At 31.9% G+C, this 18,025-nt stretch overlaps 2 protein-coding genes and 1 non-coding gene across 3 annotated transcripts; 1 reads left to right on the top strand and 2 right to left on the bottom strand.

Moving 5' to 3' along the window:
- Window positions 1-1,945: 1,945 nt before the first annotated feature.
- On the top strand, window positions 1,946-4,700 carry LOC131644640 (uncharacterized). The gene is made up of 6 exons (XM_058915195.1): window positions 1,946-2,188; window positions 3,115-3,206; window positions 3,293-3,371; window positions 3,470-3,564; window positions 4,262-4,357; window positions 4,435-4,700. The coding sequence occupies exons 1-6, from the start codon at window positions 2,017-2,019 to the stop codon at window positions 4,510-4,512; spliced, it is 612 nt and encodes a 203-aa protein (XP_058771178.1). The 5' UTR covers window positions 1,946-2,016; the 3' UTR covers window positions 4,513-4,700.
- Window positions 4,701-5,660: 960 nt separating this feature from the next.
- LOC131644639 (ras-related protein RABC2a-like) lies at window positions 5,661-7,802 on the bottom strand. The gene is made up of 6 exons (XM_058915194.1): window positions 7,504-7,802; window positions 7,262-7,330; window positions 7,028-7,093; window positions 6,467-6,588; window positions 6,075-6,203; window positions 5,661-5,951 (listed from the first exon to the last, which is right to left on the bottom strand). The coding sequence occupies exons 1-6, from the start codon at window positions 7,640-7,642 to the stop codon at window positions 5,841-5,843; spliced, it is 636 nt and encodes a 211-aa protein (XP_058771177.1). The 5' UTR covers window positions 7,643-7,802; the 3' UTR covers window positions 5,661-5,840.
- Window positions 7,803-17,034: 9,232 nt separating this feature from the next.
- On the bottom strand, window positions 17,035-17,120 carry LOC131645477 (small nucleolar RNA Z161/Z228). Its single transcript, XR_009297096.1, has one exon. It is a non-coding gene; the product is annotated as a small nucleolar RNA Z161/Z228 (small nucleolar RNA).
- Between the last annotated feature and the right edge of the window lie 905 nt (window positions 17,121-18,025).

The raw sequence follows: 18,025 nt of genomic DNA, 5'->3' as shown, positions 1-18,025 counted from the left end.
GTAAAAATAATAATAGTAATAATAGTAATAATATTACAGCCATTTATTATTATTCCAAAATTCTAATAATAATAATAATAATAATAATAATAATAATAATAATAATAATAATAGTAATAATAATAACAATAATATTAATAATAATAATAATAATAATAATAATAATAATAATAATAATAATAATAACAATAATAATAATAACAATAATAATAATAATAATAATAATAATAGTCAAGATTTTTTAGTTGAAACAAAATGGCTGCAGCAGTTAAATAAGTAGTTACAGAAAGAAATATGGTCAACGAAATGGGAAATGGCCTAGTGGTATAGCAAAATCCTTATTAATAAGGGGTCTATTTGAACATTTTAAAAATTGAAGGACCAAAATGGACCCCGAGGTAAAGTTAAGGGACGAAAAGGGTATTTTGCCAATTTTTTATTATATTTACTATAAATATTATGAGGTTTTGCTTTATTTTTTTGTATAAAAATTGAAAAAATTGTCCGTTTTGAAGCGTGTAATCTAAAGCCCGTATAAGGTCAGATTTGAATAGTAATTTTTAAACCCATATTAAAATAGAACTTTTTTGCCTAAAAAGTTTAAAGCCTGTTAGGGCCAGCCCATTGGCTGGATAGTCCGTTTTCATAGCTCTACAATATATGTCTCAAATGTGAGGTAGAAAATTCTCTTATACGTGGCACCTAGTAATATTTGATTTTTGCTACTGTAATTGATTGGGAATTGAAACTACTTAATGTTAAAATTGACCTTCAAATTAGATCAGACAGTCCTATAGATCGGATACTTGTTTTAAATATAAAAAATGCATAGTTTAAACTTTGAAAAGAATAATTTAAAATAAATAAAATTATCTTTAAAAACACTTAAATAGAAAGAAAAAAAAGAGAGTCGTATGTAAATAAAAGAAATACCTAAATATGAAAAATAAGAGAAAAGGGGTAGTCTAATCTGAACAGCGAGGGTAAATTCATGGAATCTAGGTCATTGATTATTTAATAAAAGGAAAAGCTAACATGTGCCCTAATGACACATGTTAATAAGTTATTTATATAAATATATTTTTAGAACACGTGCATTCAATATGTTGAAACTTATATTTAATTGTATTTAATTTTTTTAATTATAGCATTCTTAACTTGTGCCCTTATGACACAGGTTAACCTTACCCTTTAATAAAATATTGCTATATACAGTGTAGCATCTCCGGCGAAGTTTTCATGAGAGAATTATGATATATTTGGTTTAGTGGAAAGATAGGAAGAAGGAAAGAAAGTGACCGGATTGCTTTACTTTCCATTGTTTGTTAACACAACAAAAAGAAAAGGAAAGAAAGATTAGACTAGGACCCACAAATAAAAGCTTTCTGCTCAAAATTGGACGGGAACAAGAAATTGTGATTCATTTTTACATAAAAGACAAAAACAACCCTATTTAATATTATATTAATAATATCTTTAATATTGTGACAAAAATAAATACTAAAGATGCAATTTTTTTTTTTAAATGGTAATACAAAATATATGATAGGCTAGCTTATATTATATTAAGATGCAGTTAATTACTATGAATTTATTCTGCATGGAAAGAAAAAATATTAAATTTTATATTTCAAGCGTTTTTTTATAAACCTTATTAACCTCTATTTTTATCATAAAATTATTAAATTTTTTAATAAAAATGTCAATTTTATATAAATAACATAAAAGGTTACACATTTAATTTAATTTATTTAATAAATAATTTGATAAAAAACCAACACAAACTATTAAGATTATTTTTGTCATTTTGTAAATATAAATATTTCATAATTTTAATATTTAGATTTCTTTCCTTTCATTTTCTCGTATACCAAACAACTAAATAATTTCTATTTTTTTTTTCTTTCCTTTTATTTTGTCCTGTGATCCAAACATAGTGTTAAAGTCCGTAAATTCAATTTGACAAGAGTGACTATCAAGCGGCGCCATACAGAGAACTGTATCATATCATTATCAATGGCGGTTCCTGGGAGGCGCAATGGTTTCAACGAAGACGACGATGAAGAATCCAACGGTATTTTCGAAGAACAATCGCTAGCTGTTGAAGAAACCGATACTCCTCCTCATCTCCGTGACCTCTCCCATGCCGCTCAAACCGGCGACCTCAACGCCCTCCGCCTCGCTCTCGGTAACTCATCTCTCTTTCATTCTCCTTCTCCCTTTCTTTCTCTCTTTTTCCACAGCATAATTCCTTAGTATCTGTTTTACTTCAATATTTACCTCTATGTTAAACCCTACTTCTTATATCAATCCAAAACCCTAATTTTTTTTCTGTTATGCTGATAGATATTCCAATTGCCATATTGTCTATAATTTTTAAGAAAAGGAAAAAAATGATGAGTAACCATAGCTTTAGCTCTGAATTTTTTGTGTGTTAGATAAACTGTTTTATTTTTATGGCAATTGATTCTAGTATGAAAAATTGTTCTCAAGGTTTTAAAAAACCATCGCGGTGACTTTTGCGATTTCGGTCCCTTAAGACTTTCGCGATTGCGGTCAGATAAAGGTTTTTGTGATTTCGGTCGGCTAAAGGCTTTTGCGATTTTGGTCTGAACAGGTGTCGCAACACTGAGTGCGGTTATCGTGGTGTGAATTAGCCATAGTTTATTCTTTGTTCGCAACTGCTGATACTGTTTTGTGGCAGCTGTTTTCGCGGTTGCGGATCATTTTGTAGAACATTATATTGTTGAGGATGTATCTTTAAATTGCACTAGGGTTGAGATAATTTGCAGAGTAAATTATGATTGTTTCATTATTTTAAATATTGAATTTATTGTGCAATTGGTTGAGCCATGAATAGACAGTCTAATGTTTGGTTATCTTGAGTATTTTGATCCTGGTTTCTCCTCTTTTAAAAATTGAACCATTGAAGCATGACCAAAATTTCTTGGTGATTCGATGTCTGATCTGGTTTTTAAAACATTGAATTATCTACTATGGCGTTTATGTTTTTATATGTGAATTCAAAGACACCCTAACTAGAATAATGGGTAACTAATGGATGTCATTTTGTTGATTCTTATGATGGTTATCGACGTGTTGGCATAATTGCAGATAATTTGAGTGGGAGTATTGATGAACCTCTAGAGGATGGGGATAGTGCTCTTCATTTGACTTGTTTGTACGGCCATTTTGCATGCGCCCAGGTTTGTTATCTTGCTCATTCAATTTTTTTTAACTCTTTTATTATCTTGAAACATGTGAGTTATTGATCTTGTTTATTGAACTGCAGCTCCTACTAGAAAGAGGAGCTGATTTGGAGGCTAAGGATGAAGATGGGGCAATTCCTTTACACGATGCATGTGCAGGAGGTGAAATTAACTTGAAATCATGTTTTAAATGTTAAAATCTCTCTTCGTATTTTTGGTTAAGATTTGTGATATTATTTTACTTTGAATGCTCATATCAGGATTTTTGGAGATAGTCCAACTTCTACTTAACAGAGCTAATAACACTGAGCATATAAAAAGGATGTTAGAATCGGTCGATGCTGAGGGTGATACTGTGAGTATATTTTTACCCTTCTTAAAATTTGAGTTTCTATTCATTGAGGCTAAGTCAATCCTACAAACATTACAACATACTCCCTCTGTCCCAAATTATACCAAATTATAAGAGAAATTTACTTTGTTGATTCATTGAATAATTAATGTATCTGGTCTGTATATAGACTAGATACATTAATTATTCAATGAATCAAAAAAGTGAATTTCTCTCATAATTTGGGACGGAGGGAGTACTATAAATACAACAATACAGACTACTTAAAATTAGTCTCATTTGTGTGTTTCTTTAGGATGATGGGGTGGGGACTGGGGAGTCCAATGTGTAAAGATACCAGCTCAATCCCAATTCTTAGGCTTTGTTTGGATTGATGGAATCGGATGGAGCGGAGCGGAACGGGATGGAATAAAATGATATTCCATTGTTTGGATAATTTAAAAACGGATGGAACGGAGCGGAATAGAGTGGTATGGATTCCATTCCATTCCATCACTTACCACCATTTATCTTACCCTCCGATTTGGGCGGAATGAACAACTTACCTTGTTCCGTCCTAAAATTTCCAAACAATGGAATGATATATTCGTTCCGCTCCATCTCACTCCGCTCCGCTCCATTCCACTCCGTTGATTTTATGATATCCAAACATAATCCTATTTCATCTTTGTTTACCCATATCTTGTGACCATTTTTGCAGCCTCTTCATCATGCTGCAAGAGGTGAGCATGGCGATGTAATTAGGTTGTTGCTGTCTAATGGTGCATCAGCCACAAAGGAAAACTTATATGGAAAGGTATATTTGCTTTTAAAGGAATTTAACAACACTATCAATTCCTTGCTGTTAACATTTTCTAACATAATCATTGGCAGACCCCTGCAGAGTTACCTGACTACGGCACAAATGCTAGGACACTGCTTGAAGCTGCTGCTACTGCCATGGCAACCTAATAATAGCATTAACATGGTGATTAGTAGAAATATAAGATTTAGTTTTATTTTGTTATAGCTCAATCTGTATTACTTTATATTCATTTCTCCTCGTTCAGATTTATCAAGGAGGAAATTTTGTGAATTATAACTTTGAAGAATTAAAAACGAGGATTCAGGGGTCAAGTTAAGACCACCCGGTTTATGTTTATTAGTTTTACTCATTTGAAAATTTATTTACATCTCAGATTGCAATTGACTTTAAAGGGATATTTACTAGTTACACACATAAAACTTCTAGTTTTACCAGAATTAAACCAATTTCTTGATCACGAATTTGCTGGTGGTTTTTTAATTCTCCCTTTTAGTCTTCATATAGTTGAAGCTGGTTTTTTAAATCCAGAAATTTGTTGTGAATCAAAAATTTGGGAATGGAAAAAAGGTTCAAGAGATGTTCAAGACATAGTAATCAATAGCGGCGCTATCCCCCTATAGCGAAGCTATCCCCCTATAGCGAAGTGGAGGCAGGCCACCATGGGAAGAGTCTTAGCGGTGCAGAACACTATAGCATCCGCTATAGGGTGAATAGCGGGTAGTAGGGGCAGAGGGTTTCTTCGCTCAGAGCGGTTTTTGTCCCGCTATTCTTTTTTCATCAGAAAAATCGAAATTAACCCTAACATTCCCTCACCGGTGTTTCTTCACTTCAACTTATTTAAAGAAAAATCAAAACTTCAACTGATTTAAAGAAAAATCATATGTTCCTCCCTTGCCTCTATCACTTCATATGTTTATAATTATTATTCGTGTAATTTATCCAAAAAAAAAAAGATTAAATAGTGGTCATTCCGTTATACGCTATTCTGCATCGCTATCCGGAATTGACTTATTTGGTTCAATATCATATTATTTTGGCATAAAGAATTATGTAAGTCCTAGTTGAACGAAACCTATACAAAAACAGATCCAAAAGACAACTAGAATTACTGTAAAATACTGATCTTGCCTTTATAAGTACTCAACTTTGATAGATCGTGTGAATATATCCCTATACACATGAAGAGCCTAAACAAGACCCCACAATTTCCGATACAAGGCTCCACAATATTTAATATACAGTGCCACTGATTGTTGTGTTGATTTGAATAAAATGTAAGCTAAAAACATTGACAGAAATTAAAGAAATTTACACAAGCAAATTGTCATCATTGTCACCAGTTCACCACTGTTATGGTACAATTAATTGAGCAACCAAAAGACATTGGTGCCAATAAGAAACTATGGAAGAAGATTACATAAGTAGATCAGTTCAAGATTTGATAGTCAAGTCTCAGTGTCCACTTTGCAACATTTTAGAAGCAACAACCACCATCTTGGGATGTCTGTGGTTCCTGTCTTTGCTTTAAAATATTCCTTTTCACTAATGTTGATCCTTCTTCCAAAAGACTGGGAACTTCCATTATCTTGAAAAAAAATGGTAACATGTTTGTCATCATGATTGGAACACAACAAACAATCTACAAAAAATATCAACTCGTGCAAGAGTATCAAAATCTCAACACATTTCTGATTTCCAAAAACCATACCTTTTGTGTAAGTTCCTCAAAGCATTTGTCTACATTTTCTCGAGTTTTGGCACTGCATTCAAAGAACAAGCATCCAAATTCTTTTGCAAGTGCTAAACCCTCTTCTGTGCTCACAGCCCGTTCAGATTCCTAAAATTAGATAACATGTAGTTATATTCACTGTCGTCTCCCATGTCCAGGTTTGTGTCATCATAGATCATATGCTAGCAATGAGTGTTGCAGATTAATTCTGGAACATAATTTGAATGTTGTTTCATTACCTTAATGCTGAGTCAGGGTCACATTTTCATTGTATTCCAAAATTTGAAAAACATTTATATTACACACCAGTTGATTGATGATTCATTTACTTAAGTCATAATATCTATGCTAAAGACCAAAACACAACTTACTCTATCAACTTTATTTCCAACTAGCATCTTCACACAGTCCTGATTAGTTGAATAGAGTTCCACTTCTTTGGACCATACCTCTGATAAGTTTGTAAATGTTTCTCTTCTTGTTACATCATAAGCTGAATGAAAATCAAATTAATCTATAAGTGTAAGCCTTGAATCTATAAAAAACAAGAAAATAACAATAACTGTAAAAAAAAAAATAATAATAATAACAATATCAATAATTTCGTAGTATTCACTTTGCAAGCTATTTAACTCAGAACTAAAACCAGAACCTGAAACTGCCTTAACATTTAGGGACTATAAAACAAAAGTTCAATGTTAGTAGCAATCCAGACTATCTTAAACTTTTTGAGGTCATGTGTTAGTTAGCCACGGTTTAACTATAACAAAACAAATATAGACCCTATTTTTTTTAATGATTTAATTGTGACAAATACTTTATTAAGCTCTTTTTAGGCACGGTTTAAAAATATCAAATTTTTTGCTTTAGCACGTCCTCAAAGACGATTCTGGTTGCAATAGATAAAATGATCACAAATTGTTTTAGCATACCGAGAATGATTCCTTGCGCTCCTCTATAGTAAGAACTAGTTAGTGTTCTGAATCTTTCCTGTCCAGCTGCAATAGAAGTAATGTTATTATGACAAATAATTTAGGTCAATTTGCAAATGATTCAACAGAAAAACTCTAAGGATAATATCATCAGATTTGTGACAGTAACTAAAAAAAAAGAACTATTTTCATGAACAAGAAGCCTAAGGTTTGAGTATAGAGATTACGACATACCAGTATCCCAAATAGTTAGTTTCAATCTCTTGTCACCTACTGTCAGAAGCTTGATCTTAAAATCAACACCTACATAACATCGAACAACATAATTAGATCAATTCAAAACACAAATCTGATAAAAAACTACATGACATGAGAATATCAGAACCAGAACATCAATTCTTAATCTCATATATTTTATGTCAATTCCAAAGGCATAAAAAGAGAATTAAAAACAATAGAACAGTTAGTTTTTTGACCTATTGTGGGGGCAATATCTTCAACAGAGCCAGAGATGAAGCTAAGAATTAAGCTACTTTTTCCCACAGCAGAATCACCAATCAACAAGATCTTGAAAGAGAGATCATAGCTACTACTTTGACCAGAAGAAGAACTCATTCTCCCTCTACTCTTTGAATGGTTTATTGAAGATAATGAAATGCTTCACCAAAGAATGTTTCTTTTTGTATGTATCTATGTATGTATATATGAAGTAAAAGAGAAAGAAAGATAACAAAAGGGAGAGAGAGGAGAAGCATCTTTCATGTATTGGCCTTTTTGGGAGAGATTGAGTGATATAGAAGCTAAAGAAAACGGTTATCTTTGCCTCGTGAGTTCATAAACACAACACATCAACGTATATATTCTTTTCTTTTCTTTCCTTTTCAGTATGATAATTATTCTGTTTCAGGAATTTTTTTAATATAATAATTGTTCTGAGATTATTCTGTTTCAGGAATTAGTTATAGATATACCATTTTTTAATTTACTTTTAATTTTTTTTGTTTATGAAAAAATATATATTAAAATTGATTTCTATGATATATAAATTATTTAATTTTAGTATTCTTATCTATTACTCCATGATTCTATTTATAAATAAGAAATTATTTTTAAATTTATTAAATAAATAATATATTAGTTATTCAACATATTTAAAAAATAAACTTTTTTTAATAGGATAAGATGAAGTAATATTAAAATCTAAAATGCTAGTAAATATTACCATTATTAATTTTACCTAAGTTTTTTTTTTTTTTTTTTTTGCATTATAGTACCGGTTTAGTCCGGCTCGGGGGCGAGTTCTGGCATCAAGTGGTTCCATCCCCCTCCCGATCGCAGTTGCGGAGGATTGAACCGTGGTTCTCCCTATTAAATCTAGCGCCAATCACCACTGGACCAACTAACCATTGGTAAGTTACTTTGTATTTGTGTCTTGTAGAGATAATGATATATATTTAATGACGGTTTTATGACTTACTCTAGTATCAACTATGAATGCACGCGTGAGTTGAAGGAACGATAACGATTTTGTAACTCTTCGAGTGATTTTTTTCCATACACAATGATTACTTTTATAAATGTAACAAGCACTTGATTAGGTACTAAACACCATATCCTTTTGAATTATCTATAAGGAAAATGCTTATGAGTAAGAAAGTGGAAAAATAATAAATACAAGAATAGATCCCAACCATCCATTATCACCACAACCCCCATGATCCCTATTAAAAAGAAAGTTAAATTTAAAATTAATTTAAAATTTACCACTAAAATAGTGACACATATTCATTCTTGCATTTCTTCTTCAAATTACTTTCGTACTAAATAGCATTACTCTATCTATAATATATGCTAGGTAGGGATTTTGTGTGTTTGGTAGCACGGTTAGATGACGCTAACTAACGTTTAAGGTTCTGTTTGGTAAGATATATTTTCAAGTTTATAGCTTATGTCTTATGTCTTATAAGTTTATATGATAATTTAGACTCGTTTGGTAACGGTCTTTTTATCACGAGCTTATAGCTTATTTTATTAACTTATAGCTTATTTTTCAGACGCTATTTCAAATCAGGCCCGGCCCTTTCCAGGTGCAGGCAGTGCTGTAGCACTGGGCCTCATAATCCTGGGGGCCCCAATTTAATGTTTTCCACTTCCTTGAATTTACTTTGCAGCATAGCTTTTGAGAGAATAAAATTTTCACTTAGATGCAGTAACGTATCACTTAGATGCAGGAACGTATTAGTAATTTTGTTTGTTTGCATATTATGTTATATCTTTATACCATAGATCATATTGCCTTGGCAAGGAAACTGAACTGTAATGGGTAATAATTTAATGTAACGTAATAATTGATGAATTTGTTTTGAAAAGTATTAGAATTTTTTTTTAATAGTTGGATATTTTAAACAATACTTTAAATTTTTTGGTATTTCATTTGATTAATATATATTTTTTATTTTTTTGCATATTTTTTAATTATTAAAATTATATATATATATATATATATATATATATATATATATATATATATATATATATATATATTTAATTTGGACTAATTTTTAAAATTAAAACAGGGCCTCTAGATCGATTGGGCCGGCCCTGTTTCAAATAGCGTTTTAGTTTATGTCTTATAACTTATTATTTTTTCTTCCATTTTTATCCTTATTATTTTAATTAAAATCCATTTTTAACCCTTATAATTTATTTTAATTTAAAATAAAATAATTATATATTAAATGTTTTTATGTCATTTTACATTTATAAGTTAATTGAACCGCTAATTTTACCAAACACTTCAATTAGCTTATAAGCTATCAGTCTCAACCATCCGCTATAAGCTATAAGTCATCCGTCATCAGCCATCAGTCATAAGCTATAAGCTATCAGCTAGCTTATCAATCAACCGTTATTTTTATCAAAGAGACCCTAAGACTATATGGATCGTGATTTCCTGAAGCAACAAATCCATGCTTCTATCAAACTTACTGTGTAGCATTAATTATTGATAGTCTTTATAAATTTATTCTTCAAAACTTTGAATCAGTTTATGTTACATCAATAAGATTCATTGTTGATTATATAAAATAATGTAAAATAAATAGATATATATTAATAAATAAATAAAATAACTAATGTGATTTTTTTACCATCATGCCATATATTTAGAATTTATATATTATACTATCACATTATGAAATAAAGTTGCCAGAATGTGACACATGCATGAAACGCTTGGCTATTCATTGGCCGAGTGACTTTTTAAGTCGGTTTTTTTAAATTTTTTAATTTAACCGACTTAATAAGTTATGTTACTGTTAGAAATTTTAAAAATTATGAGAAACTCTACACTTGTTAAGTCGGATATTCTGTGAACCGACTTAATAAGTCGCTCGGCAAATGGATGGACGAGCACTCCCTGCATGTGTTGCATTATTATATTTATATATATATATATATATATATATATATATATGTCTTGTGTTATGTGATTAACTTATGTTTAAATAAATTAATGTAATTTATTCACAGTCAATGTGTGTTTTCTAGAGATTTCTTGTGAGAACCTCTACAATTGCATTTAGAAAGATTTTTCCTTACAACATTAGACTCGGTGGCTTCTACTGTCCACATGAAGATGAAATACCACAACAATTTTAACGAACCAACCGTTACTTCGATTGACTTACATGGAGCCCGCCTAACACATGAAACGATACTAAGGAATCCTCGACCAACCACCCCCACTCCCAAAAAGAAAATGAAGAAGATTTGTACATTCGCCGTCAACATTCGAAAAACACTGTTCTCATTCGAAAAACACACTCTAGCTAGAACCTGATATATTTTGTGTTCAAAGCACTGGCCAGACTAGAAACACCCTATCAGAAGATAGAGGAGATGGTGTTAGTGTTGGTAATTTCCTCTAGGAAGTTATGACATTACTTCCTAGGGCAAAACATTGTTGTTCGAACTAATCTAGCCCTTGAACAAGTCATTCACAAGCTAGATCTAGTGGGGAGGATGACTAAATAGTCTATTGAAATGTATCCTTTGAACTTATAAAGGTGTTTAAGTCCTAAGTGTTCACAGACTTCATAGTCAAAATGACCTTGGTTACATCCGAACCAAATGCTACATAAATTATATTCATGAACAGGTCGTTCCACAACAGGGGAAGCAATGTCGATCTCATTTCATAATGCAAAGTAGCTATAATAATCAATGTGTCATTTCTCTTCAAGTTCGCCACTACCAACAACCATGTTGAGTATGAAGTCTTCATCACCAATCTCACGCTGACAGCCGATATGAGAACGAAAAATGTTAAGCTACAGACAGACTCATAACTGGTGGTATCCCAAATCAAAGGGGAAACACGTGCCAAAGAATTCGTTGATCATAGCATGATGAGGAAAATATCTTATTTAGTGGGAAGCTACAAATTAATTCTAAGCAAGGTTATCTATTCCTTAGTCATGGTATGAAGCATGTGCCATGGGAATATTATTCTTATATGAGTAAGGTTCCCTAAGACATGTATAAGCTTTTCACCTTAGCAAGAGTATTCTACATAAAAGTGTCATACTTGGTGAATGAAATTTAATTCTTAATTTGTTAACAAAATATTTCCTTGGATGCATTTTAGGTATGGCACAAAATATTTTTTAAGATGACTAAATGTGTGCCTAATGAGGATATTAAGCAAAACAAGGTTGCATATTTATTAAGCAAACAAACTAAAGCACTAAGGAAGCTCAAGATAGAGAAAATTCAAACGTTGAACAACTCCCCAATAGATAGTTGAAGGATTTAATGCTATAACAGATAGTTACAACGAAAAAATCTAAAAAATTACCGTTACTAATTGACTTCCAATCGATTAAATGAAGGCTATATAAAGAGGTAAGTTCTCATTCTTCTTCACTCATCATTTATCACTTCTTTCTTGCATAAAAACTACTCTTTACGTTTATAACTCATCACCATCATCAAAAATGGCCCCAAAAAGAACCTGTTCTTCCCAACCATCGTCATCCTACACCTCTGAGGATTTCTCAAGCCTGGCTCAAGAAACCAACTTCAACCTTTAGTACTCCAATAGAGAACTCTTCACCACTCACTACTTAAATGAAGAACTCTTCAAGGATTTCTCCTTCATGGAAGCATTCAACTTTGTAGGGTTGAAAAACTTTGTCCTAGAAAAACTAAACGAAAGGTATCCCGATCTTGTCAGAAAATTCTATGCAAACCTCACATATATTAATGGGATCATCCAATCTGAAGTTAAGAAGAATCCCATTGTCCTCTCTCTTGAGAATTTTGTAAACATTTGCAACCTACCCTACCTAGAGGAAGAATATGATCAAAATTACGAAGGTAGTGAACTTGATCTTGATACTCTTGCTCACTCCTTCCTCACCAATTCTACCTCCTCCGTCCCTTCTCCATTCATTGTAGGAGTCATTCAACCAAACATTAGGTTATTTCACTGCACCACCAACCAGATCTTATTTCCAAGAAAAGGAAACTATAACAATGTTTCAAGATTATACATACCCTTTGTCTGGTTCCGTCACAATCAAATTCCCAAAAATAGGGCAGATGTAGTTCTTGCTTATATGCTAGAGTGCAAAAGAAAAAAACAACATCTCACCCTATGTTGAACTCATCACCAAAATCCTCCAACACACCGGCTATCTCTTTGGAGAGGAATAACCTATCTTTGAGCATATAAAGATAGGACAAGCTGCAATAAGAAAAATGGGCTTCACAATTCAACAAGGAGAATTTGTGGCCCAACAACCAAGAGGAAGAGAAAGAAGGAACACTCCTCCATCTAGCTCCAACACCAACATCCTTAAAGAGCAAAGAAAATTGAATGAAAAGATTGATTTGGTCATCGAGAAAATGGCTAGGAAAAATCTCATCTCACCATTAGCCTCTAGCGAATATGATGAAATGAACTAAAGAGTTTTTATGCTTTAATTTCATTCTTGTTTATTTCTTGCATTTCCTTTCCTTCCTGTAATGTTTTTCCCATCAAATAATATAAGTGTATTTTTGTTCTATTAACTATAGTAACTTTATTTGTCTATTATTTCAACTTCACAAAAAGTAATAGTAATTATGCTTAAAACAAAGAATAAATATGCAACCTTTTTTTTGCTTAATACCCTCATTAGGCACACCTCTAGACATCTTGAAAAATATCGTGTGCCAAACCTAAATTGCATCCTAGGAAACCTTATGCTAACAAATAAATAATTAAATTTCATTCACCAAGTATGACACTTTCCATGTCATGATTGAAATACTCTTGCTAAGATGAAAAGCTTATACAAGTCTTAGGGAACCTTACTCATCTAAGAATAATATCCCTATGGCACAAGCTTCATACCATGACTAAGGAATAGGAAACCTTGCTTAGGGTTAATTTGTAGCTTCCCACTAAATATGATATTTTCCTCATCATACTATGATCAAATAACCCAGTGTTAGAAACCGAAGAAGACAGATGTCGTGCAAGCTAGCGGCAAGGTTTTTTCTCTGAGTGGTGTTGAGGTCTCGAATTCAGATAATTTGATTCGAGGTACGTGTTTCAGTAATGGTGTTTCCTTAATTGCTATCGTTGATACTGGTGCAACAAGTTCTTTCATTTTGCTTGACTGTGTTTAGAGATTGAGTTTGGTAGTATATTTAATTAATTTTAGTATGATTATTGATACCTTGAAAAATGGTTACGTGACTACTTCTCTAGTTTGTTTGAATTTCCCGTTGACCATTTATGGTAAAGAATTTGGAGTTCACTTGTTTGTCTACCTCTAAGTCAATTGGTGTTATTATGGGGATGAACTGGTTAGAGTTTAACCACTTTCATATTAATTGCTTTAATAAAATTGTGATGTCTCTCGAACCCGAAGAGATGAAGGATTTGATATTCATGTCCGCGCGTCAAGTGGAGATGTCCTTGGAGAAGAATGATTTGATGCTCATGATGTTTAATTCCTTGAGAGTGGATAGCGAGACTAAGAGTGTTAAGCTGTCTATTGTGTGTGAGTTCCTCAATGTTTTTCCTAAGGATATTAGTGAATTATCGTCGGGGTGAGAAGTTGAGTTCGCCATAGATTTAATACCTGGTAATAGACATGTGTCGATGGAACTGTATATAATACCTGCTTCAGAGTTGATTGAGCTAAAGAGATAGTTAGAAGATATGTTAGAGAAGAAATTTATCAGACCTAGTGTTTCACCGTGGGGAGCGCCAGTGTTATTGGTTAAGAAGAAAGATGGTAGCATGAGGTTTTGTGTTGATTATTGACAGTTGAATAAGGTTACTATTAAGAATAAGTATCCTCTTTCTAGGATCCATGACTTGGTGGATTAGTTGGTTGGTGCTTTGTGTTCAGTAAGATTGACTTGAGATCAGGTTAACATCAAATTCGAGTAAAGTCAGAAGATATCCTTAAGACTGTGTTTAAAGCTTGATAGGCCACTATGAGTACTCAATGATGCCGTTTGGTCTGTCTAATGCCCCAGGTGTTTTGTGGAAAATATGGACAGGATCTTTCATCCTTACTTGTATAAGTTTGTGGTTGTGTTCATCGACGAAATTTGGGTATATTCTAAAACATACGAAGAGCATGTGGGACATCTGTGATTTGTGCTAGAAGTTTTACGAGAGAAACAATTATATGCCAAATTGTCCAAGTGTGAGTTTTGGTTACGAGAAGTGAGTTTTCTTGGTCTGTGATTTCCAACAGTGGTATATCAATTGATCTGTCTAAGGTAGACGCAATGTTGTAATGGGAGACTCCGAAGTCGGTTATTGATATCAAAAAATTATTTGGGTTTGCTTGGTTACCGTAGGAGGTTTATCGAAGGATTTCCAAGTTAGCGTTGCCTTTGACTCAGTTGGCTCTAAAGGGTCAAGGTTTTTCGTGGAGTGTTCAGTGCGAGGAAAGTTTTCAAGAGCTGAAGAAGAAGTTGATGTTGGCGCCAATTTTAATTTTTCCAGATGCGGAGAAATCTTTCGTTGTATATTGTGATGCATTGAAGATGATATTAGGTGGTGTACTTATGTAGAATAGTCAGGTTGTAACTTATGCATTGAGACAACTAGAGATTCATGAGAGGAATTATCCTACCCATGATTTAGAGTTGGCAATTGTTGTGTTTGTGATTAAAGTTTGGAGACATTATTTGTATGGCTCTAGGTTTGAGGTTTTGAGTGATCATAAGAGCTTGAAGTATCTGTTTGATCAAAAGGAACTAAATATGATGGAGAGGAGATGGCTTGAGTTTTTGAAGGACTAGGATTTTGGTTGGAGTTACCACCCGGGTAAAGTTGATGTGGTAGCAGATACGTTGAGTGGGAAGCCTGTTTCTCGTGTTTTTATTTTAATTGGATTAAAATTGATTTTTCATTGATTAATTGTGTGTGTTTTGGGTATTTTATTGGGATTTATTGAGGTGTGTATAAACTATTACTCCCTCCGTCCCATAATAAGTGTCTCCTTTGCACTTTTTCTATGTCTCAATATAAATGTCTCTTTAGAATACCAATGCAACATTTATTTTTTTTTCCACTACTATACCCTTATATATATTAACTTTCACGTTTTTCAACAATTCCACTACCTATAATAAATAAGGGTACTTTAATAAATGATATTAATTTTATCATTAAAATCAACACATCCAATCATTTTTTTAACAACCGCACAAAGCTCAAATACACATATGATGAGACGGAGGGAATAGAATTTAATTAGAATTTATGGTTGATTTTAATCAATTAAAATAAAAAGAAAATAGAGATTTAAGTGGAATTGGGTGGAAAATAAAAACTAAGAGGAAATAAGGGAAGTAGTGATAATTAGAAGTAAGTTGGGGGCAGGTGTGATTTTTAAAAAAATAAATTATATTTTTTAAATAAAAAGGGATGATTTTTAAAAAAATAAATTATATTTTTTAAATAAAAAGGGATGAGTGGAAGTTTTAGTATCGGTAGGTGAATGGAGAGCTCAGGAGAATGAATAGTTTTAACAAGAGAGTGCAAAATAAGATTTGAAGGAGAAGAAGTCATTGATTATAGAACTTATGGTTGAAAATTAAGGTAAGAGAGAAAAATATGTGTTTGGTGTTAAACTGGATTCTTGTCAATTTGGTGGATTGAATGTAAAATCACTAACTATGTGACGTATTAATGTTATGTTAATTAGGTGAATCAAGGAGCTCTAACCAGATGCTTGTATTTGGTTGTTGATGTATTTTCAATGTAATACTTATGCACGGTATAAATAGATTTTCAATTTGTTGTGTTGCAGTTACAAGTCAAAAACTAATTATTTCCTTTCCTCCATATACAAATTGTTGTCCCAACACGATCTTTGATCTATTAAGAATGGTATGTGAAGTTGAACTTAAATCTGGAGGTACTAGATATTTGTCTAGTACAAGTAAATAATTATACACAAATGGGAATCACATATACAAATTTATTATTAATTATAATACATTTTCAACTTCACATATGGGAATCACATATTTCACATATTGGTATAAATATATTTACAATAAATTTGATACCAAGAACATTTGATACCAAGAACAAATGACGGACCCTATTAAGGCATCCGACTTATGTAGAATATAAATAATTACATATAAATAATTAGAAATCAGTTAATATTCGAATTGTATGATAAAAATCATTTTAAGAGTTTTACACTACAATTAAGAGTTTTAAACAAAAGTGAAATTTAAATAAAAACATAAAACTGGGCAACAAACTCAGTAATTAAGAAATAGAGAGCATGTGTTTTTGATTCAATTCCAACTATTTCAGAGTAACCTCAAGAGAAGCCGCGATGTCTAAATAGTTGAAATTGAATCAAAATCAAATTGCCACAGATTAACCCACAAAAATCTTTCAATAATATTCGAGGGTGATTTTCGAAATCTTATAAAACCAAATCCATGAAAACCAAAACAAACATATACTAAACCATCAGAAATATCGGATCAATACATCAAGATTAAGTCAGACGACCGTCGTGAGATTGGAAATCCATAATTCATCATATGGTTATTATTTTTCCTAAAAGAAAAAATAAAAACAACAAAATTGCAAGAAGAAAACGTAAAGAATGAATGACAGAAGAGTAGATTTTCTGAAGGAGGAATGAAGACGAAGCTTTGAGATAACGAAACTATTTAAAGGAGACGGATTAGGGTTTGGAATCATATAGGGCCTACCCAGCCACCGGACATTGGGCCAAGCTTTTTGTAACGTGAAACAACAACAAAGTTTTAACCCCATACCCCTCTTATTATTTTTCACCCTTACATTTTTTTAAAATATTTTCAATTTTATTCTTTTTATTTATAAAAAAAACTTTTAATAAATAAAAACAAAGTAAAATTTGATAATTAAATATTTTGACAAATAAAAATGATAACATTGAAATATTCAAAAAAAATACGTGTGGAGCCGTGAGGAATAATATAAGGGTGTGGGGTAAAACTTTCAAACAGCTAAATAGATTTTCAAATAAAATCATTTAAGTTGTTATTAATTCTGTTAAAAACAGTTTTTCTTAAAAATTATATCATGAAATTATTTTAAATTGTATGTTAGCTCAGATGATAAAGTGTAAAATATTTTACAATTTAAATAGTAAAAGAATTTTATAAATGATTAAAAGCAATCTTATTTTAAAAATTGAAAATTTTATTAAAATCAAGTGTAATATATAAAAGTAATATATATTTGTTATGGCCCATAATTATGTCGGCATCGGCCCATGTCTTATCTTATTAAGCCTCTGTTTAACAATGTGTCATCTTACGTAGTAGGAATTCGTCCTAAGGAGAAACATGGACTACGACGCGTATTTAGTCCATAATTGCATGTGTGAAATCATGCCCATGAAGAAATAGGCAGAGAATAGCTCTTTTAGTTAAGGTGGAGTAGTTACTCCTTCTTAAGAGTTT

This window comes from Vicia villosa, linkage group LG1, assembly GCF_029867415.1.
Source record: "Vicia villosa cultivar HV-30 ecotype Madison, WI linkage group LG1, Vvil1.0, whole genome shotgun sequence".
Classification (NCBI taxonomy): domain Eukaryota; kingdom Viridiplantae; phylum Streptophyta; class Magnoliopsida; order Fabales; family Fabaceae; genus Vicia; species Vicia villosa.
This window is presented reverse-complemented; position numbering and strand designations above follow the sequence as displayed.

What these genes read in the sequence shown, in the direction of transcription:
- LOC131644639 (XM_058915194.1), bottom strand. Translation starts at nt 7,642, where the DNA reads ATGAGTTCTTCTTCTGGTCAAAGTAGTAGCTATGATCTCTCTTTCAAG. An exon ending in AGCGCAAGGAATCATTCTCG is followed by an intron (nt 6,589 to 7,027) that starts GTATGCTAAAAC and finishes ATTTTCATTCAG; the next exon opens with CTTATGATGTAACAAGAAGA. An exon ending in TTGAGGAACTTACACAAAAG is followed by an intron (nt 5,952 to 6,074) that starts GTATGGTTTTTG and finishes TTTTTTTTCAAG; the next exon opens with ATAATGGAAGTTCCCAGTCT.
- LOC131644640 (XM_058915195.1), top strand. Translation starts at nt 2,017, where the DNA reads ATGGCGGTTCCTGGGAGGCGCAATGGTTTCAACGAAGACGACGATGAA. An exon ending in CGCCCTCCGCCTCGCTCTCG is followed by an intron (nt 2,189 to 3,114) that starts GTAACTCATCTC and finishes GCATAATTGCAG; the next exon opens with ATAATTTGAGTGGGAGTATT. An exon ending in GCCATTTTGCATGCGCCCAG is followed by an intron (nt 3,207 to 3,292) that starts GTTTGTTATCTT and finishes ATTGAACTGCAG; the next exon opens with CTCCTACTAGAAAGAGGAGC.